At 39.4% G+C, this 16,857-nt stretch overlaps 1 protein-coding gene across 1 annotated transcript; it reads left to right on the forward strand.

Annotated features, from left to right (window-relative positions):
* The first annotated feature begins 2,379 nt into the window (after window positions 1-2,379).
* LOC139467078 (uncharacterized) lies at window positions 2,380-9,081 on the forward strand. Its single transcript, XM_071248797.1, has 6 exons — window positions 2,380-2,413; window positions 3,117-3,222; window positions 3,714-3,817; window positions 4,604-4,661; window positions 4,878-5,014; window positions 9,002-9,081. Exons 1-6 carry the CDS (start codon window positions 2,380-2,382, stop codon window positions 9,079-9,081), a joined length of 519 nt encoding a protein of 172 aa, XP_071104898.1.
* The last annotated feature ends 7,776 nt before the right edge of the window (window positions 9,082-16,857 follow it).

Raw genomic sequence — 16,857 nt, forward strand, 5'->3', positions numbered from 1 at the left:
CTGTGAGAATACATTAAAAATATAAAGAAAAAGTTAGGTGTCTGTCAAGATATTATAATTATTTCCAGCGTCGATTTTACGTCACACGATATCAGTTCTTGTCATCCAGTCTTCTTGGGGCGGTATGGTTAAAGCGTTCGCTCGTCACGCCGAAGACCCGGGTTCGATTCTCGACATTGGTACAATTTGTGAAGCCCACTTCTGATGTCCCCAGCCGTGATATTGCTGGAATATTGCTAAAGCGGCGTAAAACCATACTCACTCACTTGGCATTACATCCAATGGGCGATCTTTTTGTTCCATACGACAATAACTCTTCTTTTGAAAAGATATAAGCGATGGTCCAACCTGTCGCTTCTGGTCTTGTTCCCGGACCAATGCACGTTGCGACAACTAGTAACATGTAACACCTTACCCTGTGGTACCTTCATTCAAAAACGGTCGTTTACTTTTTTAAGTAGCACATATTCTGTAGTGATTATTAGTTAAGAACATCAATATTTATTGAGTCGTCCACTAAGAGACGCATTGTCACGATGGAAGATTGCGGGGAAAACGCAATGAAATATCAGCCTTTGTGTTATGTCCCACAAATCTTAACAAAAGAGTTCTCATTCTACCATGGTCTTCAATGTAATAAGATTGGAGATATGCATACATTTGCAGCACACAAAAGAAATCTTTGACAGGCCTTTACCACTGATCTTCAGTTAGTATACATCCGAAGAAGAAATAACCTTCAGAATAAACCAATTGATTTTAATTGTTACTTTAAGATCAAAATTTCCTCTTAAATCCGAGTTTTAAATTATTATAATATTATAAATTATTTTAGACATTATTTTTAGAAATATGCCAAATGAAAATCTACCATGCATTTATATATCAAGCAATCAGTTTCTCGGTTGCAATATGAATACCAGTCATCAAACTTTGAAATAAGAGATATACCCATATTATCCTGTCCCTCATAAAATGTGTCCCACCATTATGTACTTTGAGTCATCATATGTGTTAATTCGTTTGTTTGTTTGTTTGTTTGTTTGTTGTTTAACGCCGCACTCAGCAATATTCCAGCTATATGACGGCGGTCTGTAAATTATCGAGTCTGGACCAGACAATTCAGTGATTGACATCATGAGCATCGATCCACGCAATTGGGATCGATGACATGTATCAACCAACTCAGCGAGCCTGACCACCAGATCCCGTTAGTCGCCTTTTACGACAAGCATAGTCGCCTTTTACGGCAAGTATGGGTTGTTGAAGACCTATTCTACCCCGGAATCTTCACGGGTCTATGTGTTAATTCATTAATCCACCAATTCTTACAGAAATTTGATACAGTCATGCTCTAAAAATAGCAGTAAATTATAGAGATTTGTCCCAACAAACAACAAATCATACTGTTCTGTTTGTTTGCTGTTTAACGCCGCACTCAGCAATATTCCAGCTTTATGACGGCGGTCTGGACCAGACAATCCAGTGACTGACATCACGAGCATCGATCCACGCAATTGGGATACGATGACATGTATCAACCAAGTCAGCGAGCCTGACCACCCGATCTTGTAAGTCGCATCTTATGACAAGCATGGGTTGTTGATGACCTATTCTAACTTATTACCAACTGTATGATAACAATTTATATTGATTGAGTGAGCATGGTTTTACGCCGCTTTTGGTAATATTCCAGCAATATCACTGCGGGGGACACAAGAAATGAGCTTCACACATTGTATCCATGTTGAGAATCGAACCTGGGTCTTCGGCGTGACGAGCGAACGTTTTAACTACCAGGCTACCGGACCGCCCCTTGTGTATTTATAAATATCAGTATACAACAATAACAAAAATGTATATACAACGAGGTCACAAGAATATAGACACAAGAAGTTTAGAAGTATTTTCTTTATGCCATAATCTGCAAACGCAGATAAACATTTCTGGTGCAAAAAAATAACACTAAAGATTCGTACATTTTCAAATTCATTCAAAATCACAAAATCGGATATTTTCTATCCAAGTTATGCATTGGACAGTTGATAATCGGTATATGGTTCTGTCGACATAGTAGTACACGCAATGATCGGTCGTACGTGACTTTGAAAAAAGGGCTGTTGAGTATGTGCTACAAAATTGCATGGATAAACAAATTCGTGGAAGCATAAAAAGTCTTGTGTTCGTTCGAAAGGTTGTAAATATACGTGGATCATGCTGTCAGGTGTTTTCGCGTAGGTCCCGCCCCATACCTGTGTTGTTGACAACAGAAGACACCATGGGAACACACCCTATAAAAGCAGCAAGACGCCCAGCTTTGAAGTGTGGGAGTCCGAGGAGCTAGCCAAGACACGGGTAGAGAAACCAAGGTTCATCAAGATGTGGAAAATGATGACATTATCGTTCCTCATGTGTAAGTTACATGTGTATTATCCTATCTTAACATACATGGCAATCAACGTCTTTATGCTTTCAATGCGATGTGTTCCTTTTTCTGGCTTTTCTATGTGAATAATGTCTTTGTCAGTTTTGCGTTTGGTCAAGCACAGTATTTATAACATACTTAATAACGTTTTGTCTATGCATCTGGCTGTAGGTTAAAATTTAAATTTGGTATTGTACATTGTATTCATTCAAGTTAGAGTAACAGCTTGTGTGTAATTAAAACATGCAATATCATTTTTGTATCATTACACATACTCTAAGCAGGTATTACAATTTAACGAAACGTAGTCACCTTATGTGTCAGAAGCAATACTTTCAGAAACCAGAAGTCCTTTTGTAGTGGTGAGTATGAAAACCACATACTTCAATGCAAATTCAAGGACCCGTTTCTCTACACACTGAACACTTTAGCTTGACATACATAATATTTTGTATATTGTTTCTAAATGCTCTCTGGATGTGGTCACATTAGTCTGTTTACAGACGTTACTATCTGGAAACTACTTCCAGTTCCGGTCCAGTCCTTGTCTAAAAGAGCAGTCCTAATGTTTAAAGCTGAATATTGCTGTAAATCATAAATATTTATGGTCACTAAGTTTTCACGAATAACGATAATATGTGAAGTGGCTTGAAATTTGATCATGATATTTTAGAGGCAAATGTTCTTTCAGGCTTCTTCACAGCAACACTTATCAGGGTTCAAGTTGCTGCTGATGCTGATGTTGCCTGTGCTGCCTGCACCACCACATATAAGTCAGCTACAGATACGGACTGTACGTAAGTAAATTCCATCTCAATATTCAAACTCATCCTGAGATATGACAAATGAGATATATAAACAGAAATCTAAACGATTGTGGCCTACCACTGTCTGTATCTGCCTTTAACATAAATGTTAATGTTTTTGAGTAGTAATAAAACAGACAAAATGAGTAGTTTGTTCTGCATATCACTCAGGACTTGAACGGTTATTGTGATTATAATCAGACTCGGAGCCTTGGCTTATAGCTTATCATCATGCCCCGACAGAGTGGGCTGTTCCTTGTGTACACAGGTTTGTCTGGTCGAGACAGGCAGTGATCTGGCGGGAATACTCTTTTTATGGTAGCTCTAAAAACGTTCATATTATTCCAACATTTCAGAACGTTTGCACCCACTATCTACCATTAAAATCATATGCTGATATTGTTTAAAAGACATCAAATGATACAATAGGGGTTTATTTTAGATGAACATGACTTAAAACATGCATAACTGATACTTTGCAGAAACTTGAAAACATACCTTAATTGTCTCGAAAATGTTGCGGGGACGACAGATTGGTGTACACTGTCAACAGAAGATGCCCAGAAAGTCTCAAAAGCTACTTGCAGTAAGCCAAAGTTCCCCCTTGTGTTTACGTTGATTCGCCTGCATTGGCCTTTTATGTGTATAATTTACTTTCGTAGTATATATTGATAGTATGACTACTTAAGCTAGTTAGATATGTATTCATGACAATTGTAAGTCTTTCTAAAAGTTAAATTCCTATTAAGAAAATTGTTAAAGAAATGCAAATATATAGAATGGTGAATAAATAGACATATATAGCAGGAAAACTGTAAAATATAACTGAGTAACGAAAATACCTATTACTAATATAATGACAATTGTCTATTTCCTAAAAAGAGTTAAACAAATAATCGTACAATCAGATTATATTCGATTATTTCCAACAATATACAATTTGTTTATCGTTGATGCATAGTGGAATCTGACCATTCGGGTAAAAGCACAAAGCATGTGTTCAGTACTCACCATTTTTGCTGAATTGACAATAAGCTGATTGGCCAAAAGGCACTCATCCTCGGGTTTCCATTGATGCATGTGGATTGACAGTCTATTTTTGCTATACGAATACATGGGCTAATCTGTACCTACATTTCACCCTGCGACAGTTTGAGGTAAAACATTAAAATAGATCTAGACTCGAACAGTTTTTTATTCAAGATCTCGCTTGTTGGAAAAGAAATGTCCTAAATTCAAAATAAAACGATGTTTCCCTTAAGGTTCGAGTGAGAGTTCTCAGAAATTGTTCTTTTTTATATATCCTAAATCTGTATCGTTGAGTTGTTGGACAATGATGTAGCACATAATGTGGATTCCAATTGAACTTCAGCGACACCCTTGGTAGCACCCTGCACATGCCTAAAGGATTTTTGGGGAAGTGAATGCAGGTAATTACAAACTTCATGTGATGAGATTCCCTTCTTTCATTTAACTTTCAAACCATTAAAAATAAATAACTATTCAATCTATATTCATATTACAATAAAATGGATGTATTCTAGCTTATGCATATGTTTCATTTTGTTTCAATAGCAGTAGAATTATATAAGAAGAACTACAGATTATTAGACATGGCCGTGTTCACAGCCTACACGTTGTTTTAGATCTCTGAAGCAGTTCACTGAATCTCTGAAGCAGTACACTGACTGTCTCAAGACAGCACCAGGCGCAGCATGTGAAGGTGGACCCAAAGCCTCTGATCTTGTTACCAGAGCGGGTGGGAGATCGGATCCGAAATGTAGTGAGTATTATCAGTTGTACACGTGCAATGTACTTGCTGCTACACATAATATCTGCAAGATGAATTGTTCACCAATGCATATTCGGCCCCTTTCTGTTGCAATAACTGTCATAATCTAACGTTCGACAATGAAATAATTATCAAACCTCTACATATCTCGGGGATCTGTAATCGATTCTTGATGCGAAAAAGTGCCAGACTTCACAAGTTAATTCTAATATATAAATATGTCAACAATAAGAACTTAACATGCATACTGCCACCTAACAATTTTCTGGTCTAAAACAAAACAGACGCAAAATTAAGTAACAGTTGATGTTTTATTATATAAAAAAAAAATTATTCAAAAACGGTTTTTGAAAAGACAAGATTAAAAACCATGTACTTGAAGTTCAGCAGACATGCTGGGTGCACTGTCCAGTATTCGATCACATTCGCAGAATCGACGTTGATCTCTTTTATAGTCCCGTGCTACCCGCAGATACCACCCCAGAGCATGACAGTACCACCTCCATAAGGCTCCACTTCTTGGACGCAACAACGTGCCGTCCGTTCACCACGTCGTCGGTAGATTCGAACCCTATCAGACTTGAAAAGCGGGCATCTAGTCTCGTCGCTGAAGAGCACTCTTCGCCACTGTTGTACAGTCCTGGCCCATCTCAGTCTGTGACGTCGGTGTAGAAACGTTAACGTCATGCCCTTGAAAGGTCGATAGGCACGGAGACTATACAGGCGGAGTCGTCTAGCAACAGTCCTTCTGCTGACTGGATGTCCAAGGCTGTTTGCGGATGATGACGTCACAGTTAGGAATCTGGACCTTAGGTGAAGCACCCGTAAATACCGGTCCTCCTTTGGGGTCGTGACCTTGGGTCTTCCACTCCTCGGCCTGTGTCAAGTACTGCCAGTTTGCCTGTGACGTGTGACAAGACTGGCGATGGTGCACTTGAAGATGCCAATGATCCTGGCAACGTGCTCCTGCGTCGCTCCCATTTGCAACATACCGATGGCTCTTTCCCTCTGCTTAGTCGAGGCATGTTTTAAACGATTTCATGTGATGAGAGAGTACAAACCTGCTCATGTTTTTACCAAAATTTCATATGGGTAACTTTGTTCACATTTTGCATTTTTTAGTGATTTAATTTACTTTTCTCGCAAATCACGTGAAGCACGTGCACATATTCACAGGCAATAGCTAAGCTGCATTCCAGCTATGTGTTCCCAACTTTTTCGTGCTGTTTGGCAAATTTGTTGAAAACTTACGACCGTTATTTATTTGGTGGCGTTTCTTTTTCCCGCTAGTTTATTATCATCCAGGAAACAGTTTACTGCTATTGGTCGTCTCATCTATGATTCGGTTTGAAGGAACATAACCTCAAAACATATTGCTTGGTTAGCTAATGAAATGCCGTGGAATCATATGCATTTTTTTTTATTAAATAATATCATTGTTAATCTTCATTTACAGAAAAGCGTTTTGAATTAAATAATCATGTCGAAGCTTGAAAGAAATTGTTTGAGTGCTAAATGGCGCCACAAACTATCAAGATGCACTTTTCACGCTTTTGTATATGTACTGAAGAGAGAAATCTCAACCAACACTGATGTAACAAAGCACCAAAGAGACCCATGTAAATGCCAAAAGGGAATACTCATTACAGTAAACTACGGTTATACCGAACTCAAAGGGACCACTATTTTTAGTTCGTAATAACCGTAGTTCGTTATAAGCATATATAGAGCATATATGCAACAAATGGCCGGGACTAAAAACAAGTTCGTTATATCGGTAAGTTCGTTATAAGAGTGTTCGTTATAAACGTAGTGGACTGTATATATACATAGTATCTGTACAAAACGTTATTTTACTTTGGTGATTAATAAAACATCAATTACTCTTTTACAAAACAACAACAGGTACTACTCCTACAACATTAGCAGCAACAATAACAGGCAACAAAAGTGAAAGTATCGAGTTTAAAACCTCGCCATAATGTATGGGCTTTATTTTAGAAAACTTGCTTTCATATCAGAAAACAATACAAAACGTCAGTTTTCTTTGGTAATTTATAGACATTAACATCACTGACCCTGATGGGTCAGCAGTATTCCTGCTATATGACGGCGGTCTGTAAATAATGGAGTCTGGACCAGTCAATCCAGTGATTGACATCATGAGCATCGATCCACGTAATTAACACCCTATCCCGTTGGTAGCGGCAAGTCGCCCTTTACCGCAATCATTGCTTCCAAGACGTGTGTTTTGGTTAACTCTGTTTGTTGTTTAACGCCGCATTTAGCATTATGCCATCTATTTGGAAACGGCGGTCTGTAAATAATCATGTCTGAACCAGACAATCCAGTGATTGATATCTTGAGCATCGATCCACGCAAATGGGATACGATGACATGCCTCAACCAAGTCAGAGAACCTGATCATCCGATCCCGTTAGTCGCCTCTTACGACAAGCATGGGTTGCTGAAGACCTATTTAACCCCGGATCACCACGGGCCTTTGGTTCACCAGCATCTTTTTGAATATTTAGATATATATTTATATACATAATAATGATACCCTGTGTGACACGTAATCCTATCATAATCGATGTAACTATCATCAACCAGTGTTTTAAAGTCAACTCATTGCTCAGTACATTGGCTCCTATTGTGCAAAACCACCAGTAGCTAAAGTGATGACGTAAAACCTACTGGGGTATCATGCAGGAAGCAGGGGTACTGTAAGTCCCGATTATCCCTAGCGAGGTGGCCTAGCTTTGGTTACTGAAGGCCTATAGCCCGTGTTTTAAAACTGTATGTGTAATATTGTTATGCTCAAATATGTTTCATAAATTGTGTCTCAATATAGTATGCTCAAATATGTTTCACAACTTGTTTTTAAATAAAACTTTGCATACAAAAACTAAATTGCTGAAATAATGCCAATGCGACGTTAAATTTTAACTCACTCACTCACCTTATAAGTGAGTGAGTGAATTTCGTTGCCTTCCGCAATCCGTATTATTACAGTACTATCACGGTGGCATGTGAATACTCGAATCTGTGCAAGACACGCATTGAAATCACCTCATACCAGTCGGTAATTACGATAAGCAATTCGCACCTAGGATCTTCTAGTTATCCGCGTATACATTGTATATTCATGTTATGAGCTACAGGTATAAGCAGACACATGTTGCATAGATAAGGGTGTTTCCTTTCACTCCTGATATATTCAGCTGGGGGTGCTTTTGTTGTTTTGTGTTGTGGAAACGGAAAGGTGGTCACAATGGACTCACTGGCACTTACTTTAAAGGAATGGTGACTTGGTTGACAACGTGGATAAATGCTCAGGGTTCTGATCACTCGATTCTCTGGTCCAGACTCTATTTTTTTACAGGCTGCCGTAGTTTGTCAAGAATACTGCTGTCTGTCGCGTTAGGTAAAACACACTTACACTTTCTATAAAAAATGTGGTGGGTACTACAGGTACAGTTAATGCTTACTCTTTCCTCGAACACCTGGTGTCATCGCTGATTTTAGTGATCCATTAATATTATTTCCATTATTCTTTTTTGTCGATACAGATTATTAATTGGCCTTTTGAATTTAGATTCCTCCAGGCAGCATCATGTCGATGTTTCCATAACTGTCGATTACAGATTATGATCATGTTAACGCTAAGTATAGTCAGTGAACATACAGGTATTTCAATCAACCTATTTTCTGAGGCAAAATAGCGACTGCAGGTACATATGCATCAATGACTTTAAAATCAACGGAAAACCATCTATGTAACATCACTGGGTTTAGTGAATGTCTTTGTATTTATTCAAAAATGTTGTCAAATATGGTATATATTACATCGTTGTCTGGGGACATTAAAATATTTTTAAATAACGCTTTTTATACTACATATGCGCCATCGTCAACACAATGTGTCTTGTGTAAATAGTTATTCCCTATATAATGTGTTGTGTCCATTCTGTACAGGTTCCGGAGCTTCTCCACTGAGAATGTACAGTACCATAGCTTCCTTTCTTCCCTTCGTCCTTACTGCATTCCGACTTTGACCGACCAAGGAATCGCACAGAATGCCTGTTTTCCAAACGTCCATCCATTGTCGTCACTTATGCCAAATAAGCCAAATGTCAAATTGTCAGATGAATTAATCCTTATGATTACCATTCTTAAAACTCCTGATAGATGACAGCAACAAATTGTTAAGAAATCGAAGCATCTTTTGTTTTAATCGTCATTGCAAGAATTAAATGTATTTTGGTGAAACATATACTGATATGTTTAATGATGTGTGCAGTGTCAGTTAGAACAAGTAATTTATTATCCCTAATTTCATATTAGACGTGATTTATAAATATTTTTAATTTGAAAATAATGCTGCTGCAAACTGACTAACGGGGAAAAATCTCCAACGTACATTTCGGCCCAGCTGAGGACGTTTCCTTATGACGTGAGCCTCCCCAAGAGGAACACTGACGAATAGAAAATGTCATCAACCCTTTAGACACTTTGGCAGCATATCAGTCAATATGTGCATGGTATAAGTTTTGTTGGATTGTTCGTGTTTACGGAATTACCTATGTGATTGAAGAATATCCCTGTAATAAAATTATTGCAATTGTCATTTTCCTGTGTTGTTGGTGGTGTTGTTGTTAGTCTCGCTGGTCTCACCTAAAGGATGACCTAAAGGTCTGTATTCAGACTGTTTTCTTTTCTGAGATGGATTCAATCAAGAAGTGTTTCAGATATTTATAATATCTGGATGATTGGATCTAACTTTGCAATAGAAAATAACGGCACAGCCAAATTCACAATTACTAAATGTGAGGTGAGTGAATTGGGTTTTTAATATCGCGTAGAAGATTATTCCACTTCCATAGCTACGCGTGCGCGTGCGTGCGTGCGTGCGTGTGTGCATTTTCTAACTTCCTTGATAGGCAGCAGTAAAAGGCGACTATGCTTGACGTAAGAGGCGACTTACGGGTTCGGGTGGTCAGGCTCGCTGACTTGGTTGATGCATGTTATCATATACCAATTGCGTGGATCGATACTCATGATGTCAATCACTGGATTTTCTGGTCCAGACTCGATAATTAACAAATAGCTGGAACAGTGCTGAGTGCGGCGTTAAACAACAAACAAACAAACAAACAAAAACATCATAGGCAGCATGCCTCGACGCATTGAAGAATGTATTAGGAAAAGAGGTGGTCTGATCAAATATTGAACAGCTGCTCCTTTTAACCTTCAGGTAAGCAGTGTTTGTTGGACCAAACCAGTCTATCATTGCTCGTCATGTGTGAATTACGTGTACATATTTTAACGGATATACATATTTATTAGCCGGTGCAGACTTACCATGTACTGTTTATGTGAGAAAGAACATAGTTTTTACATATTTGCACATTGAACTATTCGCGGCGGGATAGATAAATTGATAGCCTGTCTGCCTCGTGTACAACAGGTCCCTGGTTCTATTCCCGCGGTCGGCGCATTGTGTGAAACCGATTTCAGTTGCGATTTGAACCACCTGATCCTTTTGCAGTCGGTAATTACGATAAGCAGTTCGCACCTGGGACCTTCTAGTTATCCGCGTATACATTGTATATTCATGTTATGAGATACCCATATAAGCAGACATGTGTTGCTGAGATAAGGGTGTTTCCATTCATTCCTGATCTATTCAGCTGAGGGTGCTTTTGTTATTTTGTGTTGTGGAAACGGGAAGGTGGTCACAATGGACTCACTGGTACTTATTTAAAGGAATGGTGACTTGGTTGACAGCGTGGATAAATGCTCATGGTGCTGATCACTCGATTCTCTGGTCCAGACTCCATTTGTTTTACAGGCCGCCGTAGTTTGTCAAGAGTATTGCTGTCTGTCGCGTTAGGGAAAACACACTTACTCTTTCTATAAAAAATGTGGTGGGTACTACAGGTACAGTTTATGCTTACTGATTTTAGTGATCCATTTATATTATTTCCATCATTCTATTTTGTTGATACAGATTATTCATTGGCCTTGTGGTTCTGAATTTAGATTCCTCCAGGCAGCATCATGTCGACATTTCCATAACTGTCAATTACAGACTATCACCATGTTAACACTAAGTATAGGTAATGAATATACGGGTATTTTGATCACCCTGTTCTCTGAGGCAAATTAGCGACTGCGGGTAGACGTGCAACAATGATCGACGAAAATGGATCTATGTCACATCACTTGATATAATGAATGTCTTTGTATTTATTCAAAAAAAGTTGTCAATTATGATATATATTACATCGTTGTCTGAGGACAATATAACATTTTTTTACTGCATATGCGCCATCGTCAACACAATGTGTCTTGTGTGTTCAGTTATTCCCTATATCATGTGTTGTGTCCATTCTGTATAGGTTCCTGAGCTTCTCCACTGAGAATGTGCAGTACCATTGCTTCCTTTCTTCCCTTCGTCCTTACTGCATTCCGACTTTGACCGACCCAGGAATCGCACAAAACGCCTGCTTTCCAAACGTCCATCGACGGTCGTCGCTTATTAAATGTCAAATTAATTAATCTGTATGAACATCATGCTTAAAACTCCAGATAGATGAAAACGTAAAATTGTTAAGAATGTTTGCGGTTTCGTTCTAATCGTCATTGCAAGAATGTAGGTGTATTTTTAGTGAAAAGTATATGATGACATTTTCAAGTCTCTTAATATTGTTTGCAGTGCAGGAACAGGTAATTGTACATAACTGTTAACTTATTGGATGTGAGTTGTACAAATTTTGAATTAAGAAATAAAGCTGCTGCAAACTGACTAACAGGGAAACATCTCCAACATACATTTAGGCCCAGCTGATGACGTTTCCTGATGACGTTGGCCTTCCCAAGAGGAACACTGACGAATAGAAAATGCCATCAACCCTTTAGACACTTTGGCAGCAGATAAGTCAATATGTGCATGGTATAGGTTTTGTTGGATTTTGAATTTACCTATGTGATTGAAGAATAACCCTCAAATAAATTTTTTTGTTACAATAGTCATGTTCTATTTTGGGTTTTTTTAATAGCGCGTTAAATGATGATTGCATTTACATAGTGTGTTCGTGTGTGCGCGCGCGTGTGTTGTGAAATCAACAAACAACCAACAATTGGTATACAATCAACAAGTGTATTACAAAATTAACTAGGTTTCAAAATCAATACAAAGCACTACACATCAATTACAATGACAGTCACAATAGTGTTGTAGTTAAATATTCAATAACAGCAAAAGTCGGTGATAATAACATGTAATCATCTTGCGGTGACAGTGTTCAAGCTTCCAAGATGGGCTAGGCAGAGAATCAGGGGTGATGAAAGCTGGTTCCGATATGATGAAATGCGTGAGAGATGCCTAAACTCGCTCTTGTCCCTTTATGTACAACCTACCCAGCTACTGGAAAGTTCCACTCAGTGCCCCACCAGTCGATAGGTATTAAAGAAGTTTCCATAACATCCTATCACCGCCCACGGAACCGGACACTTAAACACCACACTAGCATCTAAATATAACCACTTCCTGACGACTGATCACTGTCCAAACACAATGCAATGAGCGTCTACCGAACCCCAACAGAAACAATGTAACAGCTACAATCACTGTTAAACAATAAAATGCACTGCTATATGACAGTGTGTGTAAATGTGAACCTCCGCTTCGGATGGTTACAGTTACATAAACACTGGTTTGTCTGGACAGGAATTAATCACTGAAGGCCGCGGTTATATTATTTCAAGATAATGCCAATCTAGAGCATACTAGATGAATAAATAACCAAAAGATTATGTAAAGTTAAGTGTGGAGTATGGCCACGGCTTTATTCGTGAAATTACAGGGGGATGATATTTTGCATAACCCTGCAGGTTGGGCGAACCAAAATCACTGAATGCCGGCCCGAAGGCAATAGGACAAACAGAAAAACTTGACTCGGGAGGATAAACACATAAGAGTCATCAAAAAGCGAAATGACTTTGATCCCCCCAGGGTACACCAAAGGAGGTCAACCAGCGTGTCATTAAGCAAGCTAGGTCCTCGCGGGTAGCGCTCATCGAAGGCCTCCGGAAATTACTATGCCCAACCCGCAAGTATTACGCCGCGTTGTCACACATGGCGTGGAACGACCCTCACCTCAGTGACTGAATGGAGTCCTGCTGCCGTGACAAAGCAGAACTTAAATTTGGCTTGATACCCCTGTAATCATCCACAACAACCTGAAACAGCAAAACTTCTAGGCAGAAATTGTAACTTACTAACCTTCATAAGGTATATACATTAATCATGTAGCTCAAGACATGTCTGCAATGTAAATATAAACTTTTAAGCTATAATATGGGAGGGTATCGGGAGGGGGAAAAAACAGTTTGCCTGTAATGGCCGCCAAAAGCGAAAGGCAGAGGGGAATTCCTTCACATTAAAGGTTTACTTCAGTTATCTCCCTTTGCCATGCTACTAATGTATAACCTGAATAATATCATGGGAGCTGGCCTGTAATGCAAAATTATAGCTTGTAGACCCGAGTAACCTCCCTTAGCCTGCAACATAAATACTATAGTGCACAAATTAAATGATGGGTCACCTATCCTACGATTGCCCAACTGAAATAAACCATTTTATCCTGTAAAGATAAAATTGATTATTTCAAGATAATGCCAATCTAGAGCATACTAGATGAATAAATAACCAAAAGATTATGTAAAGTTAAGTGTGGAGTATGGCCACGGCTTTATTCGTGAAATTACAAGGGGATGATATTTTGCATAACCCTGCAGGTTGGGCGAACCAAAATCACTGAATGCCGGCCCGAAGGCAATAGGACAAACAGAAAAACTTGACTCGAGAGGATAACCACGAGTCATCAAAAAGCGAAATGACTTTGATCCCCCCAGGGTACACCAAAGGAGGTCAACCAGCGTGTCATTAAGCAAGCTAGGCCCTCGCGGGTAGCGCTCATCGAAGGCCTCCGGAAATTACTATGCCCAACCCGCAAGTATTACGCCACAGGACTGTGTCTATACACAGACCCTCCAATACTTAGCACAGAAAAAGAACTTCACATTTAATTGCCAGTAAACACCTTTGATCGGTCATCCAGAAGGAAGTACTCAAAAGCCTCCTGAAAGGTATTGACAAATATGGAAAGCCCTACATCTGAAAGATGGACACCATCATGCCTGTACATCCCCAAATCCTGAGCCCGAATACCATGCTTTATGGATCGCCCTCCAACCCTTAGCACTGCACTCATGCCTGCTCTATTTAAGCGCTTCCTGGCTTTCTCCACTGATTTGTAATTTGCAGCCATGTGCCAATACTGTCGTGGCAGTAACTCAGACCATACAAAGACTGTGAAAGGAAGTATCTGAGCAAAATATGTGACATCCTCTGTGAACATTTTGAACCAAATTCCTAATAGGGGAGCTTACCAGATCATTTGAACCTAAGTGGAGAATTATGACACTTGGAGGAGGTTTCCTTTCAAGCTGGGTCAGCAATAGCTGTCTGAGCTCGCTCCAGTGCATCCCTCTCTTGCCAAACCAACTTAAGGTGAAACCCAATTTATGTAAGCCTAGATGCCTCCCTAACTTTAATCTGAAACTCTGCCGCTGAGCCCAATAGACAAATGATGAGCCTACAATCCAAACATCTGTAAAAAAAGACTTAATTAATGCATGAACAATTTTTTTATTTTTTTTATACAACATACAATAACCAAACACCTTGGTAAAGCAGGTAATAACATTATTAGAGTGAAATGAAGTAATGAGGAAAACAACATATACATGAATGCATTAAAATGAACAGTATGTGATATTTGATCATGATGATTGTTATGAAGCTGAAGTTAGTTAAGAGGGTTTAGTTAGGACTTGCCCTGTGTAAGAAAGTACATTAATGGAATGAAAGCATAAATATACTGCTCAGAAAATTCTAATGTAAGAAATGTATGCAGCAGACTGCCAGCGACCCCACTGCTGTATCTTTTCTGCAGGTACACCCATGTCTGCTGCAGAGGAAGCCGCGCCGATTCTGAAGGAATGGGATTTATACAGGGTGGGGTGGGGAAAAACGCTAAACGCTAAAGAGAAGGCAGCCTTAAATAGTATTGCTTCATATGATGAATTGCATATCACTCCTAAAGCCACAGGCATCTGCAGCAAAATCTTGTAAGATATTGGAGCTCTGACATCTACTTTCTTTGTAAGGCGTCTGCTACCTTCAAGCATCTTCCGGACAATGAAATGAACTGATGGATCAGACGAACCTTGTATCTTGTGTTGATAACTTAAGGCTGTGACATGTAGACTAATAGTAGCTGAGGACAAAGATCTTAGTGAAAGATATGAAATGTACTGTATAAGCTGCTCTACTGAGACAGGCCAAACATCTTGCAAGCCTAAAGCCTGACGGAAGCTAGAAAATGAATGTATTGCACTCATATAGGTCTTCCTGGTACTTGTAGCCAAGGATGCCTTAATCAATCTATGGGACTCAGCTTCAAGATTTTCCAAACTCCTGGTGGCACTGGTGTTGCTTTTCACTCCGCCTCTGGAGCGAGCTGGTGAAACCTGGAAAACTGGAAACGCGACAGTGAATCAGCTAAATCATTACACTTTCCTTCGATGTATTCTGCCCTAATCGTTATGTTAAGCTCTAAACATCGAAGCACGAGATGACGGACCAATGACATAACATGTTCACACTTTGAAGATAAGGTGTTAATAATTTGTACTACTGCTTGGTTATCAGAGTGGTACAATACTTTCTTATTTGCCAAATATGGACCCCATGTTTCGATGGAAACCACAATAGGAAAGTACTCCAGCAGTGTTACGTTCTGTGTGAGACCAGGTTGTATCCAGCTTCCTGGCCATTTGTCACATGCCCATTTTCCTTGAAAGTATATCCCAAAGCCCAGACCATTGGCCCCTGCACTATCCGTGAAAAGCTGCAGGTGAGTTGAGGACTCCCACCATCTTGATCTCATGACTGAAATCCCATTGAAGTTATCCAGAAATAGCTTCCAAACTGTTAGATCTGCCTTCATAGCTTTGGTTATCCTGATCCTGTGGTGCTTTTACTTTCCACATGTCGACGAGATGAGGCGTCTCAAAAATGCTCTGCCTGGCGCGACCGCATTACACAAAAAATTTAACACCCCGATCAAGGACTGAATCTCTGTGAGCCTCAGCTTAGAATGTGACAGAGCATGGTTGATCATAAGGGAAGCCTTGTGTATCTTTTCTTGTGGTGCCCTTACACACATATTGATAGAATCTAACTCTAATCCAAGAAAGGTAATCTTTGTTGTAGGTTCAACAGTTTTTTCATGAGCTACCGGCACCCCCAATTGATAACAAATTTGCTGAAAAGCATCCATAGAGTCTTTACATTGACAAGTGTCTGCTGGTCCTGCAAACAAGAAATCATCCAAGTAGTGCATTATGTTGCCATGGCCAGACTTCTGGTGTACCGCCCATTCGATGAAGGATGAACATTTTTCAAATAAGGCACAACTGATCCGACAACCCATCGGGAGACACTTGTCAAAATAAAAGCTGTCACCTAGCTTAAAACCAAGGAGATTAATATCACTGGGTGAAACAATTAAAAGCCTAAACGCACTTTTGATATCTGCTTTAGACAGTAAGGTTCCTTTTCCTAAGTCCTGAATCATTGACACAGCCTTATCGAATCTTGCATATTCTACTGAACTGATAGACTGGTCAATAAAATCATTAACACTCTGACCTTCTGGATGGGACAAATGGTGGATCAATCTGTACTCTCCTTGAACACT

This window comes from Haliotis cracherodii, unplaced genomic scaffold (genome assembly GCF_022045235.1).
Source record: "Haliotis cracherodii isolate W230 unplaced genomic scaffold, xgHalCrac1.p SCAF_19, whole genome shotgun sequence".
Taxonomy (NCBI): domain Eukaryota; kingdom Metazoa; phylum Mollusca; class Gastropoda; order Lepetellida; family Haliotidae; genus Haliotis; species Haliotis cracherodii.